At 42.6% G+C, this 27,947-nt stretch overlaps 1 protein-coding gene across 1 annotated transcript; it reads left to right on the top strand.

Annotated features, from left to right (window-relative positions):
* The first annotated feature begins 148 nt into the window (after positions 1-148).
* On the top strand, positions 149-27,947 carry mtmr1a (myotubularin related protein 1a). The gene is made up of 17 exons (XM_062383955.1): positions 149-463; positions 1,627-1,732; positions 14,505-14,592; positions 14,710-14,804; positions 15,217-15,324; positions 15,481-15,579; positions 22,985-23,068; positions 23,739-23,888; positions 23,980-24,168; positions 24,314-24,499; positions 24,679-24,837; positions 24,918-24,965; positions 25,736-25,828; positions 25,952-26,065; positions 26,142-26,185; positions 26,274-26,406; positions 26,752-27,947. The coding sequence occupies exons 1-17, from the start codon at positions 357-359 to the stop codon at positions 26,914-26,916; spliced, it is 1,968 nt and encodes a 655-aa protein (XP_062239939.1). The 5' UTR covers positions 149-356; the 3' UTR covers positions 26,917-27,947.

Below are 27,947 nucleotides of genomic sequence, written 5' to 3'. Positions count from 1 at the left end.
GTAAGTGAATTTTAATTTTTTGGGTGAACTATCCCTTTAAGGGATTGTTCAAAATCTGGGCTCAGAAACCTGATGTGACGACACATCTGGACCGCCTCTCGGTGATGCGTCCTCGCATCTGTGACGTGTTATGACTGGGCGGCGCTACAGTAGGAGGAAGATAGTTATCAATACGAACAGGCCCTGTCAGTCGGGGACGTAGAGAAACCTTAATGGTCCAAACACATCATAGAACAGAAAGGCACACGCACGGCGGACGGACTCTGTGTGTAAACCGATGTGTAATTTAATTCTCAGCCTCAGAGAAAACCCGCACTTATCGCCACTGACCCACAGACGAAACAGTCCTCCGGCAGATGGAGAAACAGACCAGAGCTGCCGGGGCGGCGGACGGAGCAGGGCCGAACAGAAGGCACTGGGGCTCGTCGACCAATGGACCAACCGCCGGTGAAACCCTGGACAGGTGAGCAAGCTCCAAGTTCTCAGAGGGATCTGTCAGACTGAGACGTCATATTGTTTATTTACAGTTGTGTTGCTATTCCTTAAGATGTCTTTGCCCATTTCAAAGAATATTTACGTAACTCATAGTATGATATAATGAACAGGATTCATTAATAGGAATTGTTGCCTATTTCGCTTTACAACAGGGTCAAAACCTTTTCAATAAGGAAAGGTTATAATAGTAGATTATTCTGATAGAGTTTGGAGTGTACATACAGCAACTAATGGTAAACGGACAACAAGCTGATGGTATTTAAATGGATATACTGTATAGGGAGGATGAAACGGGCTAACGTATTGTTGGACCAAATTACCCACTCTACCCGAGGGACAGTGTTGATAGCAACGTGAGCTTAGTGAAACTACATGGGGCTAGTTTACTGTCATGAAGCAACCGCTAATGTAGCTCACTTTGACGTCCCCCAGGGAGCGCTAATTCACAGCTTTCCATTCATCACCATACGTCTGTAAATATATGTCGTTTATCTACACTGTCTTTTCCGAACACTTAAAACGCAGGTTGAAACAGAAACAAGCTGTTAAAAATGACACTCTGTTGTCTGCATGTGTCCATGCACTATGTTTGACATGTAAGACTTGGAGTATGATGCAGATTTTGGTACTGCATCAGTGCAAGGTGAACTTTCTGTACTACATGCTTTTTGATCCATGTTTGAAAAAAGCAACTCAGAGGTGCTACCTTTTGGTGAATAAAGACAGGTTAATGATTGAAGATTTGTGCAAAGAAACCCAACACAGGTGCATCACATTTTTCCTACATATGCAAGTAATTTCTTCTATACCTGTGAATTGATGTTTTACTAGTGAAACCGATGAAGGTCTTATTCTTTGTATGAGATTTATGTGAACTGTTGAAGAGGGTGGAAAAAGGGAAAACGTGTTAATGTATTGGCAAAAAAGACTTCTGCTGTGCTAAGAAGGTGATGATGAAGGTCAAGTTCATCAAACTTTCATTACCCCGTCTCCTAATTCAGGGACCATGTCATTTTGATTGAAATGTTGTGTTTTGGGAAATGTTGTTGCATTTTATGACTTTCCTAAATGAAGCGTGTAATGGTAGATTCATTTTCCATTCTTATCAGATCTTTTTTTGTCTCTGTTCAGTCCAACAGGTTCCCATGTAGAGTGGTGTAAACAGCTGATTGCAGCCACCATCTCGAGTCAAATCACAGGATCAGTCCCAACTGACATCATGAACAGGGATAACAAGGTAGCTAACATACACAAACCCTGTGCTACATCAACAAGGAATCGGGCACATACTACACCAAGCAATATTTAAAAAACATCAGATAAATAAAACACAATCTATAAAGTATAACTAGACTGCAAGCAGGTTTTACCGGCCGTCGCAGATTGGAGCTTGTGCATTGTGACATTACAGCCACTTCCTGTTTGTTGGCGTCACTCCATACCGTTCAATGTAAAGCTGTAAGTGTCACATCATCGCCTCACCAGAGTCTTAAAGCTTCCCTGACCAATTTTAAGGTGTAGGAAATGAAAAAAGTAGGCGCTGCATAAAGTATAAGTATAAAACATGGTACTTCCTTTCACAGTCAAGGGGTGCTGTGTCAATTATTGTAATTTGGCATAAAGATTTGTTCAGGGAGAGACCCTTATCAAACATACATTTTGAGAGTGATTAGATAAAAAAGATTACAGTTCCAGCTCTGGGTCCTCTATGAGTATTATTTAATATTATTTAAGACTTTTACAGTACTTTTTAGTGATCATGTGCAATATGTATGTGTGGTTATGGAATCATTTTTATTAACGTGTGCGCATGTGTTTAGGTTGTGTTAGTACACTTGATTAAGTGCATTGTCTTTTATTCTGTTGCCTATGCATCACTAGACAGCAATTTTGATTGCGTTGTATTCTGCAGATGCAATGACATTAAAGACATTCTATTCTATTATCATATGGATCTGTTCAAGGTGGGATCTTTGTAGAATATGTCAAAATACATTTAGCGTGTAACATGAACAGTGCGTGGCACTGAACAGAAACAAGTTAATCTGCTGATATGGAGATTCTGTGCAATGGGCCTAGAACATAATGGTCACAGTTTGTAATGCACCTCTTCATATGTTGTGGGTTATTAGGTAAATTAAGAATAGTGTGTTGGTATTTGCCACCAGACTCTAGCCTTTATACTGTGTACATACTGTAGATAAACCCAACTCAGTACAGCAGGGAGCCGGGAGTGATGACAGCAACAGTATTCTACATACAGAATAATGTTTGTTGTATAATTTTTCTTTTTCCTTTTTCCCCTCTTTCTTCATGCTGGCTTTACCATGCCGCAGGATTTACATGATGAAGGGCTTTGTTACCACGATGAAAGTAATTCTGAGCATCCTTCCAATGCTTCGGCAAGTCTTTAAGTTTCTGTTCTTCCTCCTCCTCTTTGTTCTCACTCTGTCCTGCTCTGCATGTCTCATCCTACTCCTCACTGATCCTTGCTGTTGTTATATGTTCAACAACATATAAAACATGAATATTGATTAGACATGTTCAAGGAAATGTAGGTATTTTTGAGCTTAGCCCATAAAGTCAGGATATTTATGACCTAAACATTGTGGGATTTAACATCAAATCACTTCTTGGATTTCAGCATAATTCGCCCATGGATCTTAAACTTAATTATATTTGCAATTGTGGTCAAAAGAACATCAGACCCCATCAGAATATTTTATTTCTTAACCTTGACCATGCTCACTGTGGGACACTTTGAGTCCTGTGATGCATCTGAAGACATTTGTTGTCGTCTCTTCTGAAAGGTACCAGTCATTTTGCCCATGCTGTTTGAGAAGAATTCAGCTTCTTTGTTTTAGTCTCTGGGAAACCAAAGGCAGGTTGTGAATGATGACAAAAGAACAGCAATGGGGCGGTTTTTAGCTCACCTGGTAGAGTTGCTGCCTCATCCGTAGCGGCCCGGGTTCGAGTCCGACCTGCGGCCCTCCGCTGCATCTCTTCTCCCACTCTGTCTGCCCCCCTACATAGAAAACAACGCTTATGGCCATGTCTGTATCATTATTATATACTCGTTATATTAGCCAGAGAGCAATATAATATTATCAATGTAATATATGTTGATAAATGGCAAAGGCAGATTACCACACAGTAGAACATATGTTAAAGTAATTAGTAATATCCATGTTCAACTACTATTTAATGTATAAATGCATATACTAATAGCACAGATAAGAAATATCTGTATCTGTAGATACAGATATACATAGCTAGAGACAATATCAAAAGTCAATATCCTGTAAGGTGTTTAAATTACCATCACGACCCGTATCATACCATGTTATGTTTAAGGCTATTAACAATGATTATCGTTTCCTTATCCCTATTGTTATTCTGTGAGGAGAATTCAAATATAACTTAAAACCCAGACAACACCACCTAGGGGTGTGAGGAGCCCAAGGATTCTGTATGAAGGTGTAAATGGGATCTTTTAAAATAGTGAGCAGAAGTAAAACCAAAACTGAAAGTATATTTAAAAAGGTTCATTACGAAAACTTGTTGATTCATTCTGAAATGTTTCATAAGCGCTAACCATATGATGGCTTCTACTTAATAGGCAGGACTACACCGCCACATTTGTTGAACTTTGGGTAGCGAAGCACATATCGTGCCTAAACATCACTGGTTCGAGCAACCACTTTCTGCTGTGACTCTTTTGACAGTTCCTTGTCAGATGACTCACTCATTTCCTACATGGGTAACAAATAGACAGTCAACTATTTGAATAAGTGCCAACATGACTGGATTCATCCTGCCTATCGGTGGCAGCATTGGACTCTCACTATATAACATAATCTAGTTTTTTCTAGAAGAAATGCACTTTAAAGTGATAGTTCACCGAAAAAAGAAAATTCACTCATTATCTACTCACCACTATGCTGGTGGAGTGGGTGAAGATGTTGAGTCCTCAAAACACCTTGGGAACCAACAGAAAATAAAACATGACATACCTCCATACTGCTCGTGTGGTGTCATCCAGGTGCCCTGAAGCACCACCATTTAAATTTGATTTGAAACGGTGTCATTTACACCATGTTTTATTCAAAAAGGAATTTCAGGGCTTGTGGACACTTGGATGACACCCCACAAGAAGTATGGAGGCATGTTATGTTTCTGTTTTTGTTTTATTACGTCTGAAATGTAGGTCACTATTGACTTCAATTGTATTGGATTCTGCTGCAACAAAGTTAACCCCTGAGACTACAAAAGTGTTATGTAGACTCAAACACTTCACCCAGCCCTCCATTTGCATAGTGGTGAGTGAAAAACGTCATAAAATCATTGCTTCTCAGAGATGGAACAGAGGAACAGATGGATCAATAGAGCTATGACTCTCTCTCAGCCTGGCTACAGTGCTGAAGAGGAACCTGGGATTGTTCTTATTTTCCTCTATTAATAATAGGAAGTTCTGGCATTTCTGAGTGCTTTCTTGTAAATTATCAGTGTGTCTCTTCTGGCCAGGAAAACCTTTTACTGTGGTCGATGGTGTTGCTAACTTCAAATTTCTCAAAATGGAGTCGCTTATATTTAAAAAATTTATAGGAAACATGAACAGTTTAGAACTACGCTTCCTAGGTTGGCACAGTCATCCTGCCAACCTGGCTTCCCGGCTCGGGAGCTGCTGGGGGGCCTGGAGAAGCTAAAGCTAATTAGCTTGCACCGGTGTTCCAGTTTAACTGGGGTTTTTTGGCAGCTCTGGATTTGTTCTCTTTATTCCAGATGTTGTTGGTTGGATGCAGACTCGGTCGCAGCTCATTTTCACAAAGCACCAGTTTCTGAAGTGCGGTGATATACTGAAGGTCTTGTTGAAATACATCAAACAAAAACACATCACAAGTTGATATCATATGCCAGTGTCAACATCATGTCTAGACAACAATATAAATGCAATAGGTAAAAAAAAATATATATAGTAAAAATAATTTAACTTGATTCGAAAGGACATGGTGAGGCAGTATTAGTTATCTCATTAAGCCACATGTCAATGCATTTGGCCAATCAGATGGCCAAATACCCTAGATGACAAATTAAAGATATCCAGATCATTGATGGGCTTTCCGTCAGTGAATCATTGTTGGAGGAAAGAATAGAGAGAAAACAGAGAATTGGAAAACAGAGATTTGATGGAGCGAGGTAGCTCTGTCAGATTTCGCTGACACAAACAGTGTGATGGGACACCTGTATAAACTCAGACTGGGTAAAAACAAAAAACATTGTAAACCAAGTAAAAGTTTGTAGAGCTGGAGGAGATGGTTAAAAAAAAAAAAAACATGTATGAAAAGACCCAATTTGACACTGCAGGTGGACTTAGTGGAGCTCTGCATGGCTCCCTGGTGTCTGCCTCAGACTTGGTGGCACTGCAGCCAGGCTGTGCGCCTTCTCCCGGGCAGTGGAGCTGTCCGTGGTCTCTGTGTCCATAGCAAGGGAGTGTTTACGAGTGTCAGAAGTAAAAACATCCCTCACATCATATAGGTGGAAGCTTGTGAGGTGTTTTGTGACTAAAGTTGGTAAATGTGCTTTTAGATGGATGTGTTAAACTTCATGTGTCCTCCTGTCGCTGCTAGTTAAAGTCAACAGACGTGATTTAAAAAAATAAGTTCACGTCTTACTTGTCTCACAACATATTTTGTATTTCTTCTCTTCTGAAATAGTCCCCAAGACCTGATCAGTACATGAAGCGTGTGCTGTTTGATTTTCTTCAGAGTGTATGAGGCTACATTTAAACATCATGAAAAATTACTCGTCAACATTCGGTGGTCAATACAACACGAGGCGTGATGCTCAAAGTCAGGACTTAATAACTAAACACATCATCTTAAGTTTGTCACTTAAATCATCCAAATAAAAAACATGGACGTGAACTAGTTCATTTTAACTGTGAACTGACTCAGCTCTGCCTGTGTGAGCAGTTTTTTCTCTGTGATGAAAATGGACAAAACCCACACAGAAGTCGTGTTGCTGGTGCACAGCTTCACTCCATTTTGAGGGTTTGCACAGCACAGAACCGAACCCAAACATAAATTAACTGGCAGCCAAAAAAGATGTTTGGCTCTGGCACATGTACATAAAAGAAGAATGTAGCCTACCTAAATATGTTTTATTTTTGTGCTATATCCAATATCCTGTCCTTTATTAATACATGTTAATCTCACAGTTGAGTCTTGTTTCAGATAAAGCTACAATATTGAATGGTTTCCTGAATTGTTTTTTTTTTTTTTTTTTAAACTGTAGTGTTTATTCAGTTTCTCCCATTAATACAAGACATATACAACAAAGAGAAAGAAAGAAAAAAAAAAAGGGTTAGGGTTAGATCAAATAAAAAGAAAGTCAATCATGGCTGAAGGTATCCCTAATCTACAAAATCAGATTTATACAGTTTACAGTTCACATGTCTTTCGTTATGTCATACAACACCCATTTTTTCCACTTTGTTATAGAAACATCTTCCTTCAGTCGAAGTTGGTAGGTCATTCTCTCCATACAGTATATTTCTCTTACAATCCCTAACCATTGTTCTATGGTAAGAGATTCAGTTTTGTACCAGTTCCTTGTTATTGTTTTCTTAGTTGCAATCAACAGTATCTTGACTATATATCTATCACTTTTAGTTACACTTTCAGTTAAATTTCCAGTTACATTTCCAAGGTACATAGTCTTGCTTTCATTTGGTATTTTATATCCCAGTATTTCTTTAATTGTGGCACCAACAACATCCCAGAAGGAGCGCAACCTGGGGCACATCCAGAAAATATGTGCATGGTTAACTTCTTTGCTCCCACACGCCCGCCAGCATGATTGTTCTGTAGGACTTTGTCTACTTTTTATCTTAGGTGTTATGAAGAAACGGGTCAGATTGTTCCACCCAAATTCCCTCCACATTTGTGAGTTTGTGGTAGTATCTGGTGTTTCACACATATCAAGCCACTCCTCAGGGGTGATGCCGATGCCCAGCTCCCTCTCCCATCTAGCCCTAATGTAATCAGTTGAAGCACTCGTACAGTCTCTGAAGTTTTGATATAACACAGATACCACCTTGATTTTCGACCCATTATATAATCGCGTTAGTACATCTATCACTCCGTTTAATTTTTTTGGGCTCCCTATTTCCCTTATAAAATAATCCCTTAGCTGTAGGTATTTAAAAAATCCTCATTTTTTAAATCCATAACTTTCTCTAAGGTCCTGAAAAGACATTATGTTTCCTTTCTTGAGTATTGTACATGGCAGTGATTCCCTTCCTCTCCCAGTTTCTCTATGTCAGGTCACTCAAGTTTGGCTTGAATCTTTCATCATATGCAATCCAGCTCAACAACCTCACTTCCTTTTCCAATCTATTCCTTTTAATGAAATCAACCCAGATAGTCAGTGTGTGGGAGGTTATTGGATCTATTGAACCTTTTAATGTTTTTATCAATGTAATGTTGCCCAAAAGGGATTGCACTGGTTTATAAGCCACCCTCATCTCAATCTCTTTCCATTTGGAGTTATAATGTTTTACACCACTTGACTATTGTTCCAAGTTGTGCTGCCTCATAGTAATCCTTTAAATTTGGGAGTGCCATACCTCCCCGATTCTTAGCCAGTTGTAGCATGCTATATTTTATCCTTGGTTTTTTACCGCTCCAAATGAACCTCGATATCATTTTGTCCCAGGCTTTAAATCTTTCTAGCGGTATCTTAACTGGAAGGGACTGGAAAAAATACAACAGCCTAGGGAAAATGTTCATTTTAATAATGTGGATTTTTGAGCTGAAGTCCAGTGATATGGTCGACCATCTCTCAATATCCCCCTTAATTTGTAGGTGGATCTGATCATAATTTCTTTTCTGAAGATGGCTTATCTGTTTTGTTAAGGTTACCCCAAGATATTTCATGCTTTCTGAGTTCCATTTCCATTTATAGGCGTTTGTAGTTTCTTGGGACGGGGTATAATTAAAGGCCAGAATCTGTGTTTTACTCACATTTGTTTTATATCCGAGTGGTCTCCGTATATACTTATAAGTTTCATCAAATGTGTTAGGCTTGCATCAGGTCTTTCTAAATATATTATCACATCATCTGCAAACAGACTTATTACATGTTTTTGTTCTTTTATATTTATTCCCTTTATTTCCTCACACTGCCTTATAGCCTGCGCCAGAGGTTCAATGTATAAGGCAAAGAGGAGTGGTGATAGGCAACATCCTTGGCGTGTTCCCCTCTGCAACTTTATGTTTTTTGTTAGACTACCATTAATTTTTATTCTAGCTATAGGATTCTGGTAGATTGTATTGATGCATTTAATGGTTTCTTTGTTAAATCCAAATCGTTCCAATGTTAAATATAAAAATGTCCAATTTACCCAATCAAAAGCCTTTTCGGCATCAAGACTCAGCAAAATAGCCTTAGTTTCCTTCATTTGTATCGAGTTTACTATTTGCAGAGTCCTTCTTATGTTATCTAATGTTTGTCGTCCTGTAATAAATCCAGTTTGGTCCTCGTCAATTAATTCTGTCATGAAATTCTGATATCTCACACTTTATTAGTCCATTCCTCGGTATTTCTGCAGTCTTTGTGTTGCGGTGTCTTTGTTTCCCACCCGTTTCCATGCCCACGCTCTCTTTAGTTTCTCCTCCGTCTCCGCGGAGGGCGCTCCTCTCGCGCCCTCCGCCATCGGGCTGCTCTCCATCCCCGTCTCAGGTGCACCTCTCCCCTTCGGGACAGTTGTCGCTCCGATCCCTCTCTCGCGCAGGTCTTTTGCAGCTTCTCTCGCAGTTTCGTATGTTTTCGGGCCGATGTCCCAGTGTATCCTCATTCTGGCCATGGGTGTCTGGAAACGGATTCCTCTCTCTTTTAAAACTTTTTTAATTTCCACATACTCCTTTCTTTTCTGAATTATTTCCGTGGCGTAGTCATGATCAAAGAACAGCGCTTGGTTGTTATGTTGTGTTTTTTTCTTCCAGGCTTCCCTCAGTACCATCTCTTTTGTTGTGTACTGGAGGAAGTTGACAACTATAGATCTCGGGGTTTGCTGGAGTCCGGTTTTGGTGCCAGAGCTCGGTGTGCCGGTTGTATTTGCAGGTCTATCTCCTTTTTTAACAACCGTTCTATGAATTGTGCGGCTGAGCTGCCCTCCGTTCCCTCTTCCAGGCCAAAAATCCGAAGATTGTTTAGCCGGTTTCTTCCCTCTTGGTCGGTCAATTTTTCTTGTAGTATTTTCTGCTGCTTCAGTGTTTGGAGCAGCTCCTCTTTCACCTCCACATTCCAGTTCTCCGTCTCGTCAATTCTTTGCTCAGCCTACGCGATTCTCACCGTTTGTGTTGCTAGCTCCTTCCCCTTGTCTGCTAACTTTTGGTTAATGTCTCTCTTAAAATCCTCGAGTTCTTCCTTAAGTTCTCTTTTTCAATTCCTTTTTGAGTGTGGCGAGCTCGCTTTTCATCTCCGTTCTGAAGTAGTTGATTTCCTTAACAATGTCTTTCAGACCTGCACGCAGCGCTTCGACAGCTCCGGTCTCCATGCTTTCGTCTTCTTCCCCCGTGTCCGACGTGTCTCCTCCGTCGTCCAGCAGTTCGGGTTGTTTAGCTGGGTTTTTGGTATTTTTTCGTCCTCTTGATCTTCCTCCCCTTTTCATGCTCAAAGCCGAAACGTTAAAACTTTTAATAACCGAGTTCGGGGTTTTTTATCGAATTTTGATCGGGAGCTAGTTGTCTATGCTGCCCTCCTGAGCTTGGTCTCCAAGCCAAGTCAGCCACACAAGACTCCAAAAACGCCATCCTCTTATTCTTCACCTCATTTTGTCTTTTCAACTCCTTGACTTCTCCCATTAACTTCCTCCCCTATCAGCCAATGTCAATGTCACCCACTGCCACGCTTCCCAATTTTTCCATTCTCACCCCAACCGGTAGAGGCAGATCGACTTAAGCCCCATATTTTACACATGTCTGGGTTTTAATTTGAGTATTAGTACCCATTAGATGATATATCAGTGGTTTAAAGTCGAAATACTGCTGCAATCTGTAATTCCATGTCTTCTCTACTGCCTCTCTCTGGAGCTGCTTACAGGACAGGCAGTTTTCACCTGCCTCTTGGGTCCCTCCTCTGAATGGCTGAATGCAGTTTGAGTGACATGTGAGCAGGCCTAGCACCGATCTCATTCTGGCGCATTTACTCTGATAAACACAGCTGAAAGTCACGTTGTTATGTTTGGACACAGCTATAGAAAACGAGCCACATATTCACAGTCTGTTACAACAGGATGTTTCTGAACGGTATGTTACACCATGTTTCTTCAAGTTTTAGCAGAACAGTCGGCCAATGTAGGAGTAAAGGCCGGCGAATGCTTCTGCAACTGTGTCGGCAGCTTTGCTTGCAGCTGTGTCGCAGGACTCTTTGTCATTCATGCGTTGCACTTCTTACAAAGCAATTCCCCGCCAGAACACTAGGCGGACCTTAGAGAACGCCTTCTTTCTTCTTTGTCGATTCACACCACATAGTAAAATGTCCCCCTCTGCCCATCCACTACAAGCATACAAGCAGATAGACAGAGAAAGAGAGGAGGGGCTATGAATTTCATCATCATTAACCCCCAAACCCCTACATTGAACGGGTTAACTACAGCAACAAGCGGAGAAAGCAGGGTCGCAGGCTGACTGGCGTGGAGAAATGCGCTTACCGTGTGAACAGCTAGGTGGCTGTGCGCTTGCAAATGGCGCTGCCCTGTCCAGTCCGGCGCTTCCGTGTCCGGTGCATACCCGGCGTAAGGAGTAACGGGGAAATTGAAACTCCAGGACAACATGCTCAACTGCCTGCAGCACATTCTGCAGGTGCTTCTCGCTCCTCGCTCCTCCAACAAAGTCTGATGTGAGTTTGACGCCACGCTCTGCAAAGTCATTTACAACATTGATGGCATGTACATGTACAGACTGGATCGATGTGCAGCTGGTGCATGCCGAACCAGCAGTCTGGGTTGGCGAGGTCAGCCAAGCTGGTTGTCGGTGAGAGGGTTTGGAACTTTGGCTTGCCGAAGCCAGTGCCAAAGCGGAGCTGTGGGGCTCGCATGGGGAGGTCAGCCGGCATGTGCTCCAAGATGGCATCTGCAAGTGCGCGCAGCTCGCCAACTGGCACCTTGGTGCTGAAGAGTGCCAAGGGCAGCATCTCGCCTGCCAGGTACCATAGGTGCCTCTCCAGTGCCTTGATCGCTGATGCTGCAATGCCTTCTTCAACAGACTTGTACTTGTACAGGCGGTGGTAGACTGTGAGGTCATTCCATGCGGCATCTACGACGTGGTGACAGGTCAGCCACCACGTTGCGTAGATGTGCGTAATGAAGTTGGCAAAGGTCTGAATCTTCCGCACCTGCTGCCACGTTTTGATGGTCCCCTGAGGAAGCAACGCAATGTGCTGCTCCATCAAGGCCAGCTTGCGAACGTAGAGCAGCTTGGCTATCCACCGCGCCTTGTGCAGTGCTCCTGGCCCTTGGAAGGTAACTGGAGTGTGTGCTGCACCCAGTTACACAAGACACAGCTGCACGAACTTGCGGTTACCACCTCGCTTGTAGTCAAGCACTCCTGCAGTGCACGCAATGAGTTCAGCACACAACTTGCCCAAGAACGGTGGTTTGGCCTCGTCAGGAATGTAGCGGGACAATGGTCTGCTGTCCTTATGTGGCACCAGGTCCCAGTTGTCCCGGAACCATGTAAACAATGTAACATCAGTCGAGCGGGACGTCTTCACCTTGAGGTCGGTGAAAATGTGGCTGAGGAGCACCTCCCCTATGTGGTGCCGGCACCCGGACCAGGGCAGTGGTCGACCCATTGAGAGCTGGATAGCAATGCAGGCTGCTGTAAGATGGCCAGTGTTTGACGCGCTGGTGTCAAATGCCATGTTGACAACCTGATCGGTGCAGCACCACCCCTGCAGCAGCTTGCATGTCAGCCGGGCAATGATCATTCCGCAAGGCTCGTTAGTTCCCTTCGTGTATGCTGGCACACCAAGCAGTTTGAGCCGCTCCGCATCTCCGATCACCACTGTCAGACGCTACTCCAACTGGTGTGGATTGGTAAGCATCGGCGTCAACTTGCTGTCCCAGTGCAGGGTGCACATGGGAGGTGGTGTCCACTTAGGTTCGGAAGGCTGGACTGGTACCGGCTCGATGGGGATGAGAGACGAGTGAAACCCAGAAAGACTCATACGAGGAGGAGGTACGAAACCAGACGTTTCAATAAAATGGTAAATGGATGGATTTGTATTTATATAGCGCTTTTCTAGTCTTGATGACCACTCAAAGCGCTTTACATACAGTTTCACATTCACCCAATCACACACACATTCATACAGTGCATCTATCCCAGCACTTTGTTATTCTATGGGGGACATTCAGGGTTCAGCATCTTGCCCAAGGACACTTCGGCATGCAGATTGTTCAGACTGGGGATCGAACCGCCGACCTTCAGGTTGGAGGACGACCACTCTACCCCTCATACACAGCCGCCCTAATAACAGAATAGACTGAGAGAAAAAGTCTGCGGAGTGACTGTTTTCATACTTTAAGGGTACCTACTGACCCCCTTTAAGTAATTACGGATAGTAAAAGCCCAGAAAATGTATTTTACTCAATATGGGCCCTTTAAGATTTCGACCTCATCCTTCTCTTCTGTAATTGAACAGTTCTTGTATGTGGCATTGTTTATATGAAAAATGTTTTGTCAGATACCAAGCATGGCCAATAGCATAGACCTTTGTTTGTTGTTTCTCATTTGCATTTTTCCAACTTATACTACATGGGTAATATATTACATACTTGCCATCCGTATGACATGACATTACATTACATGTCATTTAGCTGACGCTTTTGTCCAAAGCGACTTACCTTTTTAGAAGACTCAGTATTTATGAGGGGCCATTTTAGGGGTTCAGTATCTTGCCAAGGACACTTAGGCATGCAGATGGGAAAGAGTGGGATTCGAACCGGCAACCTTCTTGTTGCAGAACACCCGCTCTATCCCCTAGGTCACGCTCTCCCCCGGTGTCAACTTCACAATTTGACAGTGGCCATTTATTGAATTCCTTTTTTTTCACTTTTTCCTTGCAAACTGGGTTAATATAATAGGCACCAACATGACTGGATTCTTCCTGCCTATAGGTGGCAGAAGTGGACTATAAATCTCAATATATAACAGGTTATTAAGAATACATTGCTAATGCTGGCTAACATTAGCTTTATGCTAGTGGACCGGTTTTGCATATCTTTATATAATTCGTAACAGACAGTGCTGCCACCCAATTTATTCCTCATTCATGCCGAAATCATCATGCTGAGTCATTTGAACGCTAGCAGACAACAGCAATACAATATTTACTATGCACAGATCACATTTCCTCCGAGCAGTGGAAATGTGCTCAGTACACATTTCCACTGTGTACTGAAATGTGTACTGAAAGGCTGCTGCCTTTTGTATTGATGGAATCGCATTTACTATCAGTCTCACATTGTTCTGGCTTCGATATTATAATAATAATAATAAAAATAATCATCTCATTGTATGTATCTGTTGTAGGATGGAGGTAGGTTTGGTGGAAAGGTTGAACTGTGTCATCCACATTGAAATGGAAATTGACAAGAGGAAGAAAGTAGCTTATGATAGACGATAGCGATCCCTATAGGAATGCGACAGTGAAAAAAAGCATTTGTAGGCGCAATGCTGAAATTCTGCTCTGAATTTTTCCATTAGCTCTTATAAAAAAATTTATTTGATAATTTTTAAACAAGAATAAGTATAAGTTTTGTATAAAATAATTTAACCTTCAAGTTGCTGTTTAAGTTAGTTTTGTAGTTATCAGTGTGGTGATGACTATTTGCTGCTTAGTAAAACCCTGACTCAAATACTACTAGTAATATTCTGTCTGTGATAAAGGCTGTACCAAAGGTCAATGTTGTTTTCCCTCTGCCTGGTCTGTTTTCTGTTCAGAACCTGTCAGTACTGAGATATGGGGCACCTGTCGGAACATTCCAGAACCAGGTTCCTCTGCTGCCAGGAGAAACCATCCGCACTACAGGTATATATCTCGACGTGAAATGCCAGAACTCGACAAGCCATTTAAATATTGTTCATGTGTCAATGAATCGAATAATAATTGTATCCTTTTTGTTTCTGTGTATTTGCTGATCTGCAGTCAAGGATGTGATGTATATCTGTCCATTCAGTGGGCTGGTTAGTGGGACCCTGACCATCACGGACTACAAATTCCACTTCATCAGTGTTGAAAGGGTACTGTAGTGTGTACACCAAATACATAATTTAAATGGTTTTGATGACCACTCAAAGCGCTTTACAGTACAGTGTCACATTCACCCATTCACCCATTCACACACACATTCATACAGTGCATCTATTTGCAGCACTTTGATATTCTATGGGGGGCCATTCAGGGTTGAGCATCTTGCCCAAGGACACTTCGGCATGCAGATGTGTCAGACTGGGGATCGAACTGCCGACCTTCAGGTTGGAGGACAACCACTCTACCCCTCAGCCACAGCCGCCCAATTTACTCAGTAGAGATTCAATACCATCAAACGTCCTTTAATCTACAGTCCACAAACTTGATTGAGTGATGTAAGCTGGGGGGTTGTTTTTGTATCTGTATAATGTGCACTTCTTAATGTCATCTTTATACATACAGGAGTCTCCGTTCATTCTTGACGTTAACCTTGGTGCTATCAGCAGACTGGAGACTATCAGTGTTCCCAACCAGGGAGAGAACACCAAAGGACTTGAACTGGTCTGCAAGGTAACACTTATTTGCACACACAACGTATGGCTCATTAATGATGCATACTGCTCATGAAAAAACATTGTTTTTTATAAGTAAATTTATTTCCTTGATCTGATATTGTCTTTTTCCAACATCTATTACAATTTATTAACCCCCACATCTGTGCATCAGGACATGAGGAGTCCAAGGTTTGCCTATAAGACAGAGGAGAGCCATCCAGATGTGATTGAGGCGCTGGCTAAACATACCTTCCCCCTCTCCCACACCTTGGTCAGTTTCCTTCTAATGTCCTAAATATTGGCTTGATAAGGTGTACAGTGAGTGTAAATTGTGCTTCAAGGCCATAGTAAAAGATTGAATATGCTCAGTGGCTTGTTACTTGAAGAATGTTTTTAATTTGTGTTGGATGGAACCTGATAAGCCTGTTGGGAACCTCCAGTAGCCAATAGTGTAGCAACATTTGATATTGATTGCTCTAAGGCAGTGATTCTCAAATGGGGGTACGCGTACCCCTGGGGGTACTTGAAGGTACTCCAGGGGGTACTTGAGATTTTTTTTTATATATATTTAAAATTAGCATCCATTCAAAAATCCTTGAAAAATTGTTATTTAACAAATATTCAATAAAATATAAGTGTAATTTCATGAACAAAATTTTATATTCAGTAGGCTTTTAATTTAATTATCCTAAAAAAAACAGAGTCTCCCCCATACCGATGGTTTGACCCAACCTGGCACACGCCACCTGTCATCACCTGTCATCACCTGCCTTGAAAACTTCAACAATGGAGTCGAGTTGAAGTGCAGCTGAAACACGGAGGGACAAGTACCAAAGAAGGCGAAACCAGAGCAGAGAGCCTTCCCTAAACAACACCGTGAGAGCTTGTGCCTCTTCGGAGGGGCGCTAAAATGGACAAGTTTTCCGTTGTGAAGTTAATGATTCATAACAAGAAGTCCGCGTCTCTACCGGTACCCTTTCAAAATAAAATCATGTAATACAAAAGCGGAAATGAAATTGTATGACCTTAAAGCGAGCAAATATGTCACAATAAAATAACAGAAAGACACTTCAATAATATTAACAATAACATAGATTGGGTTATTTACACTTTTTGTTTTTTTCTGTGGGGAGAGATTTGCCAACAGTGGCATTAAGCCACCACATCTTCAGCGCTATCTCCAGACAAAACATGAAAGTCATGTTGGTAAGCCACCTGAGTTTTTTAAGAGGAAACTTTCTGAATTCAGGTCATCTCATGACACGATGCGAAAAGCCTCACCAAAGCAAACGGAAACAAGCTACCTGTCAGTATTCTTTTCGATCCTTAAAGAAGATATTTTAAGATGATGAATATTAAAAAAATATGTTTTGAGCTAATCTTTTATTTAAAACTAAGTTAATGATTTATTTTTTGGGAAGAAGTGTTTAGCTATAATTAAGTTCATGAGTTCAGTTTGAGAACATATCTTTATTATGATCCCAAAAGAGGTCACTTTAAGTTGATAATTATTTTGAGGTGCACAAATCTTTATTTATATTGAGATAATAATAAAAGTCTTTAGTTATTTTATATCTTTTTATTTCGAAATAGTTCAAGAGAGACCACTACAAATGAGCAATGTTATGCACATTGATGGAGTTTTAAATTTGAATGTGTCTAGTTACAAGACTTAATAAATCACATTACATCTTTCTTTGCGTTGGTTAGGGGGTACTCGGCAGAATTTTTTCTTCGAAGGGGGTACGTCACTGAAAAAAGGTTGAGAACCACTGGTATATAATATATATTTATATATGAAAGTAATTATACCAATATAAAAATAGCAGTATATATTAATAATAGCAGCAACAGTATATTTATATAATAATAATAGTAAAATATAATAATAATAACAACAACATGTACACATGTATAAATATGTGTATATAGACTTATCTATACAAAGAATATATAAAGAGTATGATATAATATATGATATATAGTACAGGTATAAATATAAGTATTTGGTGATACAATAGATAATATGATATACTATTAGAGTGTAAGAATTTTTAGACTGAGTGTGCAAAAGACAATATTATTGTATAAAGTGATGAATTGAGACAGGTATATTTAGTGCAGTTCTGTGATGGTGGCTCTGACAGATGTCAGAGCCACCATCGTTCCTTAGAGCAGCGGGGTTGAATGAGTCTGTGCCCGAAGCTGCTCCTTAGCTGGTCCAGCGTTATGTGGAGGGGGTGAGAGGGATTGTCCATGATTGCCAGCAGTTTTGCCAGCATCCTGTCCTCCACCACCTCGTCCAGGGTGACAAGCTTAGACCCAACCACAGACTCTGCCTTCCTAATCATTTTATTCAGTTTGTTGGCGTCCTTAGCCTTGATGCCCGCTCCCCAGGACACCACAGCAAAGAAGATGGTGCTCGCCACAACAGACTTATAGAACATCTGCAGCATCTTGTTGCAGACATTGAAGGACCTGAGCCTCCTCAGGAAATAAAGCCGGCTCAGGCCCTTCTTGTAGACGGCCTCTGTGTTGGTGGACCAGTCCAGTTTATTGTCCCACCGACAGCCGTCCCACCGATGCAGACAGGAGAGGGAAGGGGCTTGTTCCTCCTGAAATCCACCACCATCTCCCTCGTCTTCGCCACGTTGAGCTGCATGCGGTTCTCCCCACACCACTTCACAAAGCTGTCAACCAGGTCCCTGTACTCAGCCTCCCCTCCGCCCTCAACACACCCCACAATGGCCGTGTCATCAGAGAACTTCTGCAGATGACACGTCTCTGTGCAGTGCTTAAAGTCAGCAGTGTATGTTGTGAAGAGGAAGGGGGACAGCACAGTTCCTTGGGGGGCCCCGATGTTACTGATCAGACGATCAGACACACAGTTCTGTAATCTCACACACTGCGGTCTGCCCGTCAGATAGTCATCGACCCAAGCGATGAGGGGAGCACTCACCTGCGTGCCCTCCAGTTTGGCCTTCAGCAGTCTGGGCTGGATGGTGTTGAAGGCGCTGGAGAAGTCGAAAAACATGATCCGGACTGAGGTGTTGGGTCTGTCCAGGGAGCAGTAAAGGCCAATGTATGCTACTCCGAGTCCGTTGCGGACTGACAGACGGACGGAGCGGACGGACCCTTTTTGATTTATAGTTCTACAAGCCTTTTTGTTGTGAAAACAATTCACCGCCAGAACAGTAGATGGCGCAACTGAAGTCGAGCTTAGAGAAGCCTACCTCATGAGGTATATAGAAGAAGTCCACGCTGGTTTATTTACGTCCTCCCGGAACCTCACACACAGTGAACGATGGCAGCTAACAGAAAAAGGATGTTGATGACGCGACAGTAAAAAAAAATAAAGTGACACCCAGCGGGTCATAATGCTTATGTTATCGTGTCTTAACGCAACGGTTCCCCGGTCTTGTTTCCAAACTGCGTTGCTAATTCAACAGCTGCAACAGCTTGAAGCTACACGGAGGCAGCTAGCTTCCCCCCAGCTTCCACACACAGTCAGCAGGGACACCCCGATACTAACTACTACCGTTAGTTAGTATCGATCTAAAGTGTTTGCTTCTAACCTGACGGTGTTTGAGAAACAGTGTCATGAGCCGTGGGATTAAAGTCAGCGGGTTTTTGCGCTGTTTCCACCGCAGTTAGCATGGTGGTTAGCCCGCTAGCCACGTTATGAAAGTTTGTTATAACAGTATGTGACCGTACACATATGCCGTAAGTGCTCTAACCAGCCACCGTCAGCCGGACAAAGCCGCTGGCTTAACACACTTGTCACATTAATCATAGAGTCGTAGTTGTGATTTTGGTTTATTGTGATGTAGGGAATGGAACAGGAAGTTTCCATTCCGAAATGCTGGCGTTAGCGGACCAATCACAGCCAAGGGCTATCCGTGGGCTCTCCGCCATTTCGACGTGTAGTTAGAAAAAGGAGAGCTGCACAAAAAGCTCTCCGAGGAGCCGCGGAGAGGCACGGAGAGGGCGTTCCACGTTGGAGAAGGCGGTCCTATCTGTCCGTGTCCGTCAAAACGGAGAAGCATACATTGGCCTTTAGCCTTCTGCAGCAGGTAGATGATTGCAACATCAACCCCAACATGGGGCTGATATGCAAACTGCAGGGGGTCTTGTGATGGGCACACCAGCGGTCTTAGGTGGGCCAGGACCAGTCTTTCCATGACCTTCATGATGTGAGAGGTCAGTGCCACCGGCCTGTAGTCCTCCAGTGCAGCAGGACGTCCTTTTTTGGGCACTGGGACCAGGCAGGATGTTTTCCAGAGCACTGGCACTCTCTGAAGGTGTAGGCTCAGGTTGAAAAGGTGCTGGAGAACTCCACAGAGCTGGCTGGAACATGCCTTCAGCACACGAGGGCTGATGCGGTCCGGCCCCGCAGCTTTCCTCGGTTTGAGCCTCTCCAGCTCTCTCCTCACCTGGCTGGCTGTGATGTGGAGTCCAGACTGGGGGGTGGGGGATGTCAGTGGTGGGTTTGAGGGTGGTGCAGAGATGTGTGTGTTGCAGGAGGTGGTGGGGGGCTGTGGGGGATGTGAGGATGTCCTAGGGGTGGGAGGTGTGAAAAGGTCTGTGATAAAGGCCAGCGGGGGGGTGAGGGTAGATGGTGACGGGGGTGGAGGGGGGCAGGTGGTGATGGGGGGAGGTGGAGGGTTGTTGCTCAGAGATGCAGTGGAGGCAGTCGTAGAGTCAGTGGAGGGTCCGCTGGGGGTGGGGGGGGTTGGAGTTGAACCCTTTGAAGAACATGTTCAGCTCGTTCGCACGTCGTTCATCCCCAGCTGCTCCCCCATCTCTCCTTCATACCACTCCAGACGTCCCTGGTGTTGTTTTCCTCCAGTTTGTGCTCCAGTTTTCTTCTGAAGTTGTCCTTGCTCTCCCTGATGCTGCGCTTGAGCTCCCTTTGAACCCGTTTGAGTTCTGCTCTGTCCCGTGATCTAAAGGCCCTCTTCTTCTCGTTGAGAAGGGCCTTCAGGTCGCTTGTAACCCACAGCTTGTTATTTGGGTAACAGCGGACCTCTTTAGTGGGGATGGTGTTATCGATGCAGAACCCAATGTACTCAGAGACACAGTCAGTCAGGCCATCAATGTCCTCACCATGTGGCTCATACAGAGCATCCCAGTCTGTGGCCTCCAGCGCCCCACGCAGTGTTTCCATGGCCTCATGAGACCATTTCCTCACTGTCCTCACTGTGACTGGGTGCTGCTGAAGCACAGGCTTGTATGATGGTGAGAGCAGGACTAGGTTGGTGTCTGACCTGCCCAGTGGTGGCAGGGCAGTGGAGCTGTATGCATCCTTAACATTTGCATACAGCAGGTCCAAAGTCTTATTTTCACGGGTGGCACATTTGACAAACTGGAAGAAGGTTGGGAGTGTGGATGAGAGGGAAGCATGATTAAAGTCACCTGTGATGATGATGAAGGCCCCAGGGTGTTGTGTCTGTAATCCTGCAGTCACAGTGTGGATGACGTCACACGCTGCTTCTGCGTTCCCAGATGGAGGAATGTAAACATTGATGGCGAAAACACTGGTAAACTCCCTCGGCAAATAATATGGACGAAGTCCGACGGCAACGAGCTCGATGTCCGGGCTGCAGACACGCTGTTTAACGGTGAAGTGCCCTGGGTGACACCACCTGTTGTTCACGAGCATGGCGAGTCCCCCTCCTTTCTTCTTGCCGGTCGCGATGGTATCTCTGTCGGCTCGAACCATCTGGAAGCCGGGAATGGTGACGTTGGAGTCCGGTATCTGCTCGTGCAGCCACGTTTCCGTGAGACACACAATACTGGACTCCCTGTACTCCCTCTGTGTCCTGATGAGCGCTTCCAGTTCGTCCACTTTATTTGCCAGCGACCTCACGTTTCCAGTGATGACTGCAGGGATGAAGGGCTTAAACTTCCTCTTCTCCATCCTCCGTTTAAGCCTCGCTCTGCAGCCCCGCCGTCTCCTCTTTAGTTCCTCCGGGATGGTGGGTCTCTCTCCGGCCAAGAGGGTAGTGTGCCTCAGGGCGATCAGCTGGTCGCGGGTGTAAACAATGCCGGCGTGTGTTGCAGGCATTCTCCCAGTGATCCGAAGAGACTGAAGTGCGGTTAAAAGTTATAAAAAGTGTCCAATAAATTTCAAAAGCATCTCGTCATTGTGCGGAACGAAGATGCATAGAGTAGTGCAAAAATAAATATAAAAAAAAAATAGCAAAATCAGTGTAATTATATCAGTGTAGAAACAACAGAAACAAATGTCCTCAGTGCAGAAACTCACCCTACAACCCCAGCAGCTGGGCCTCAAGTTTGGCTGGCCCTACACAAAAAAAAAAGTATTCAGTCGTGGGAAGCTGCTTAGCAATCATGTCATTCAGGGCTCCAAATAAAATGTTTTAACTATTTCATTTAGGGACAACAGCACATAATTCAGGTGCACCCAATTTTTTAACTGCACCTGTTAGCACTCAATAATACACACAATATAGCTTTTGACAGTTCCAATACAAATATTTAGGTATAACAAAAGGTAGGCCTGTCACAAAAGCAGGTTATGTAGGATGATATTTTGTCCCAGAAATTATTGCAATAAATTATATTATTGTCATCTAGGGGTGCAACGATTAGATGACGTCGTCTACAAAAATCGATGACAAAAATTGTCGCTGACGAATTTGCTCGTCGATGAATCGTTGGTTACGTCATAGCCCGCGTTTTTCGTGCCGTGCAACTGAACTAAACATTGTTTTAACAGGAAAAATGGATACTTGTTTTATTTTTTATTTTTAGTATCTGCACTTGGCCTGTTTTAAATGGACTAAAACTATAGTTTTCTTTGCTTTTATGTCAACAGTACATTTACATGCAACAAAGTTTATTAAGACATTTTTTTAATGAAGTATCGATCTTTATTGTCTTTATTTCAGTCATCACATGCCTCGAACAACCTCAAGCTAAATTTAAAAGCTGTTGGCTAAATAAGATCAATTGAGAATTTGTGTCATTCATAATCCGATTATTTTATTAATCGTTTCAATAATCGATGATTAATCGACTATCAGAATAGTCGTTAGTTGCAGCCCTGTTGTCATCATTGTAAAAATAAGTCAAACCACTGGTCCGAAGATAATATTATAGCATAATCATGCAAGTAAACCTTTTAAAAGAGCAATGAACTTAATTCTAAAGAATATCCAGTCTGACAATTGTGATACATCATAAATAAATAAGAGCTAAGTCACAGACAACCAAAACATTTTTTTTAATGGAAAGTCTGGCTCTGATATATAAAAATGTTGCCAGCTTGCAACAATTCAACGTATTAAAAAAGTTCTAAGAGAAAAGCACAGATCGGACTCCTGTTTAGTCAATGGATAATACCTGGTAACACCAAAATGGTTAGAAACTTATAAAGCATGGAGGAGACACCTGAATTTTTGGAAAAAAACAATTTTAATAATAAATAGCTAATGAAACTGTTGTTGTCTATAGAATATCAAGGACAAAATCTTCTAGTCCTTAAAATGATTCTTTAAATCGTATCAGTGTAAATACGAATGTATTTAGAGAACACTATGTTTTCACCTCTAGAGAATTAACTACAACTTAAACTTAAACTCCCTCACTAGTATTTTACTGTGTGTAAAGTAAGTTAATTCTAAAAGACTTCCTGTCACATCTTCTTGCAGCCTCTTTTCGCTTTTCTTTACAAGGAGCAGTTTCCTGTTGACGGCTGGAAGGTGTACGACGCAGCAGCCGAGTACAGGCGTCAGGTAACACAGCGACTGTGATACTGATTCAGCCTGCTCCCACTACTCCCATGGGCTCCCACTACACACTTGGATTCTTACAGAGCAAGGAGATCATACCTCGTCCTACTACTATTACATATATCATGTGACTACATTGAACTAATGGTAGTCTCTAAATGCTGTTAATGTATAGCTTTGTAGCTGCATTTGTACTAAAACAGCTTCTTTAACTTGTTTTTTTCAGCACTTTCACTTTGCTGTACTATCTACTGCTTTATTTGCATCTATTGAGATTTGAGTTTCATAAGAAGTATCTTAACAGCAATAAAAAACAAAAAAACGGTTGAATGGAAGCAACAAGAGATATTTAGTGAATGTAATTCGATTTTGGTTGAAGAGGGTATCTTGTTGCTGTACTGATTAAATCAGTGCTTTATCATGACAACAGATAAACTAGTAATCAAACAGCTAAAGTGAACAAAGATCCTTGTCAGTATAGAGAAAAGAACGCGTTGGAGCATGACTGATTATAGCACAGCTTTCTATGTTATTATTAATAAGAATAATGAAGTAGGTCATAATGTGAAAAATATGCACATATTTTATACTAAATTGTATGGAATGTATTTGACAGACATTTTACTCCCAGTATTCTAATGGGTCTTCCATGTGGTTGAATTTGTTTGGCCAGGGTCTCCCAAATGAGAGCTGGACCATCAGTAAGATTAACAGCAATCATGAACTGTGTGACACCTACCCCTCCATCCTGGTCATCCCTACCAACATCACAGATGAAGACATCAAACGTGTTGCTTTGTTCAGAGCTAAGCACCGCATACCGGTCTGTCTGAGAGCTGCATTACAATTCAAATACAATTAAAGGAATGTGGATAAACAGGCAGAACTCTATGGTGTTGGTCATTGTTCTACAGGTTTTGTCCTGGATCCACCCAGAGTCTCAGGCCACCATTGTACGATGCAGTCAGCCCTTAGTTGGACCTTCAGATCGTCGCTGTAAAGAGGATGAAGGCTTCTTCCAAATCATCATGGATGCAAACGCCCAGTCCCATAAACTCACCATCTTTGATGCCCGGCAGGGTAGTGTGGCAGTCACTAACAAGGTTAAGGTCATTCATGTATTTTTGTTATTTTTCCTATTTTCCCCCTCGCTGTCCTGTTGTGCTTCAACTCAGACATTGTTTTCAATCCTCTTTTCAACCATTACACTCTGACAACCTCCACATCTGCTGTCTCCACCACATGAAGGCAAAGGATGGAGGTTATGAGAGTGAAAGTTTCTATCCAAACGTGGAGCTGAACTTTCTGGAAATCCCCAACATCCATGTTATGAGAGAGTCACTGAGGAAGATGAAGGACGTTGTTTATCCCACCATAGATGAAGCTCACTGGCATTCTGCTATTGACCAGACACACTGGTTGGAATACATACGGGTAAATCTAAAACACAAAGACACCCCAAAGAGTAATAGTTGTCTTCAGTATTGTTCTTTCCTTTGGTTGTTTTTTTACCTTACAATTTATTGAACAAACTTTTCTAAGTAAACCACTAACTGCAGAGGGTATAGAGGGTGTATTATTCATAACTTGTACTGACAATGTCTTGTGTGTAGCTTTTATTAGCGGGAGCAGCAAAGATAGCTGATAAGCTGGAATCTGGGAAGACATCGGTAGTGGTACACTGCAGTGATGGCTGGGACAGAACTGCTCAGCTCACCTCTCTGGCCATGCTGATGCTGGACAGCTACTACCGCACAATCAGAGGATTCCAGGTCACACACTGCAAAACAATATCAACTACGTATATGCTTTAGTCATATGTACAGTGTAATCATGTTGGTATACGTTGCAGGTTCTGGTGGAGAAGGAATGGATTAGTTTTGGACACAAGTTTGCCGCGGTAAGGAACAGGGAATACTAATTGTCTTGTGGTCATGTTCTTGCTTCCAGCTTGTTAGTTCAAAAATTAGAGTATAATAAGATCACTGTCAGTGATAACTGTAAGACTGATAAAAACATAATGTTAGCTTTATTTAAAATTTGTGCGGCAGCTTCAAAGTTCACATTTCTATGTGTTGATTGCTGTATCCAATTTGATTGTCTCTTGGTTTTAATAGTTTATTGTTTGATTTTGAGCAGTGGTTTTCAAGCTTTTTGAGAACCGGAGCCCTCATGATTACCTGACATGCCTTGTGGCAAGGAAGGCTGTAGTAAAATCATTATCCTTCTGTTGCACATCCATGTCAGATGCATTTCGAACATAAACTATGCAGGGAATGAGCTGTTGTAATTTACACCTAGCTGAGATGTTCTGCCTGTAGTTACACCTGTATTAGAATAAGTTTTAACCTTATTTTAATGTCTATCCAGTTGGAAATGGGGTGTTTGTCTCTTAGAGAAAGACACAATGAAAACAGTAGGAAAATCTTGCATAGCGAAATTATTTGAGACTGGATGTGATGTAATATTGGTAAGAGTTAAGTAGGTGAGTAACAATATTTTAACCTAAGGATCCTGCTTAACTAGAATATCCGTATGTTTAGGTATATTACTGCTACTTATAAACTTCCTGTTGTAATTATGGGGCTTGATTGTATGGTACATAATTGTAGCAATTGTAACGCAACCTGACTTTTTGTCCACTCAAAGTATTTTCTCTCTGTGTTGTAGCGTGTGGGTCATGGCGATGAGAACCATGCTAATTCTGAGCGCTCCCCCCTTTTCATCCAGTTCATCGACTGTGTTTGGCAGATGACTCGACAGGTCAGGGTCTTTCATCCATCCTCATAAAAATAAGTTTGTGCTTGTGTGCGGTATTTTTAACTTATGTGGAAATAATGGGCCGCTTCTCTCCACTCATTATCACTACTCCTCTTCTGACTGCAGTTCTCAGCAGCGTTTGAGTTCAATGAGCTGTTCCTGATCACAGTGCTGGACCACCTCTACAGCTGTCTTTTTGGTACATTCCTTTATAACAGTGAAGAGGAGAGGGCAGCCAAGGTAAGGACCATTTTTCCGTTAATAGGGGTTCATGAGTCTTAAATTGTTCATCTACAAACTCTTATGTCTTGTTCAGGAGGTGCAGACCAAGACTGTGTCCTTGTGGTCCTACATTAACAGGTAAGACAGCTGCCTCATTCGAATAAGTGAATGGAGTGAATTACAGAAGTAAGTCTCTTACTGTCTGACTTTTATTGCCCCCTTCCAGCCAGCCAGAGGACTTCACCAACCCCTTCTATGTGGATTATGAGCACCATGTTCTGTATCCACTTGTTTCCTCTAGACACCTAGAGCTGTGGACCAGCTACTATGCTCGCTGGAACCCGCGCATGAGACCACAGGTACACGTCCTATGTAGTGATGGTCGGGAGTAGTATTTAAAGGAGGGTTGGCGACCCATCATCAGACAACAGTATCAAGCAGCATCCACCAACTGGACTTACAATTGTTGTAATTGTAATTAGGTTTTTGTATCCAAAATTGTATTTTCTGAACTTTACCCCAAATTGTCTTTTCTATTTGAATATTCCTTCACCCCCATCATATAATGCAGGGGATCCACAGGAATGTATTGGTTTGGTTTTGCAGACTTTCTGGAAGTTGACCAACTACATGTAATCCCTGGTTTTGATGAGTGATACACAAGTGAATTATGCTAATATTCTAATTCACCATTTGTTTTCCAGGTGCCAGTACACCAAACTCTGAAGGAGCTGCTGTTTCTGAGATCAGAGTTGCAGAAAAGGGTGGAAGAGCTGCAGAGAGAGACGTCCTCCCACTCCCTGTCCTCCTCCGAGCATGCCTCCTCCCCAACTCATACCACGGGAACACCACTGCATACTGCTGTCTGACACACACATACATACACAGGGGTTGGTCCCCCTGCTTTTTGTGACCTGGATATTTCTGTATAGCACACCAGCTTGCCTGCCAAATTACCTTTAAAACACCGGTGTTGGAGTCGAATCAGTTGAATGTTTGATCCTCACCTGATTCAGGGTGCTGTGTATGAGATTTCAGGAAAGGCTGTCCTCTCTTCTACTGTTATGGGTATTGTTTGCAGTTTGACAGTTCAAGTTGGTTTAAAGGCGTTGCAGAGGTCCATTGCTTCTAGCCTTTCTGAACAGATGTCATTAACGTAATTATTTTCGTGTCTATTTGTAAAACTGTGCCAATGATGTTCTTCTTCTTCTTCTTCTTATTCTTGAACTATATCATTAAAATTGGGTCTGTATTCTCTTGACCTCAGTTACAAAATCCAGACAAGAGAGGTTAGCCTTGTCCAGTTTTCTGTCTTGTGTATTCACCACATAGGCTTGAGTGGAGAATATGCAATTTACCCTCGACACCCGACATTTTAACGGAGCAAACAGCGAGAGGTTCTTGAAGATGGATGAAATTAAAGGACTCATCGTATGCCCTTTTTACTACAAGTTGATATGGTTCCTTGGGGTCTTAATGAAATGTCTGTAACATACTTCTTTCAAAATACCACAAGGATCATTTAAAACAGCAACTTTTTACCCTGTCTAAAACAGCCCTCCTTAGATTGACCTGTATTGATCAAGATCTACGCGAGGGCAGCTCACTGGGAGCATTGGAGACTTCCCTGCGGTGTAGCCGGGGAAGCGGTGGTGACACGATGCGATGCGGGGACGTCCGAGGCAGCGGTGGATCTGCTGATGCGATGACATAGTGGCTTGGATCAGATAACGTCGCCAACTCGGACAGCCCAGATCGCACCATGTCACCGCAGCGCCCCCCGTCGCTTTTGCCGCGTGTTAACTCGCTACTTACCTATTTTCAAGTGTAACCATTGAACTGATTCCGTTTAACTGCCACAAGAGTTGTTCATCTTGTAATAAAGACCTCCATGAGGAAA

This window comes from Platichthys flesus, chromosome 24 (genome assembly GCF_949316205.1).
Source record: "Platichthys flesus chromosome 24, fPlaFle2.1, whole genome shotgun sequence".
Classification (NCBI taxonomy): domain Eukaryota; kingdom Metazoa; phylum Chordata; class Actinopteri; order Pleuronectiformes; family Pleuronectidae; genus Platichthys; species Platichthys flesus.
This window is presented reverse-complemented; position numbering and strand designations above follow the sequence as displayed.

Bases quoted from the DNA above. Each gene is read 5' to 3' on its own strand.
- mtmr1a (XM_062383955.1), top strand. From the start codon at position 357: ATGGAGAAACAGACCAGAGCTGCCGGGGCGGCGGACGGAGCAGGGCCG. The intron at 464-1,626 runs GTGAGCAAGCTC...GTCTCTGTTCAG, and splicing joins GCCGGTGAAACCCTGGACAG to TCCAACAGGTTCCCATGTAG. The intron at 23,069-23,738 runs GTAACACAGCGA...TTGTTTGGCCAG, and splicing joins CAGCCGAGTACAGGCGTCAG to GGTCTCCCAAATGAGAGCTG.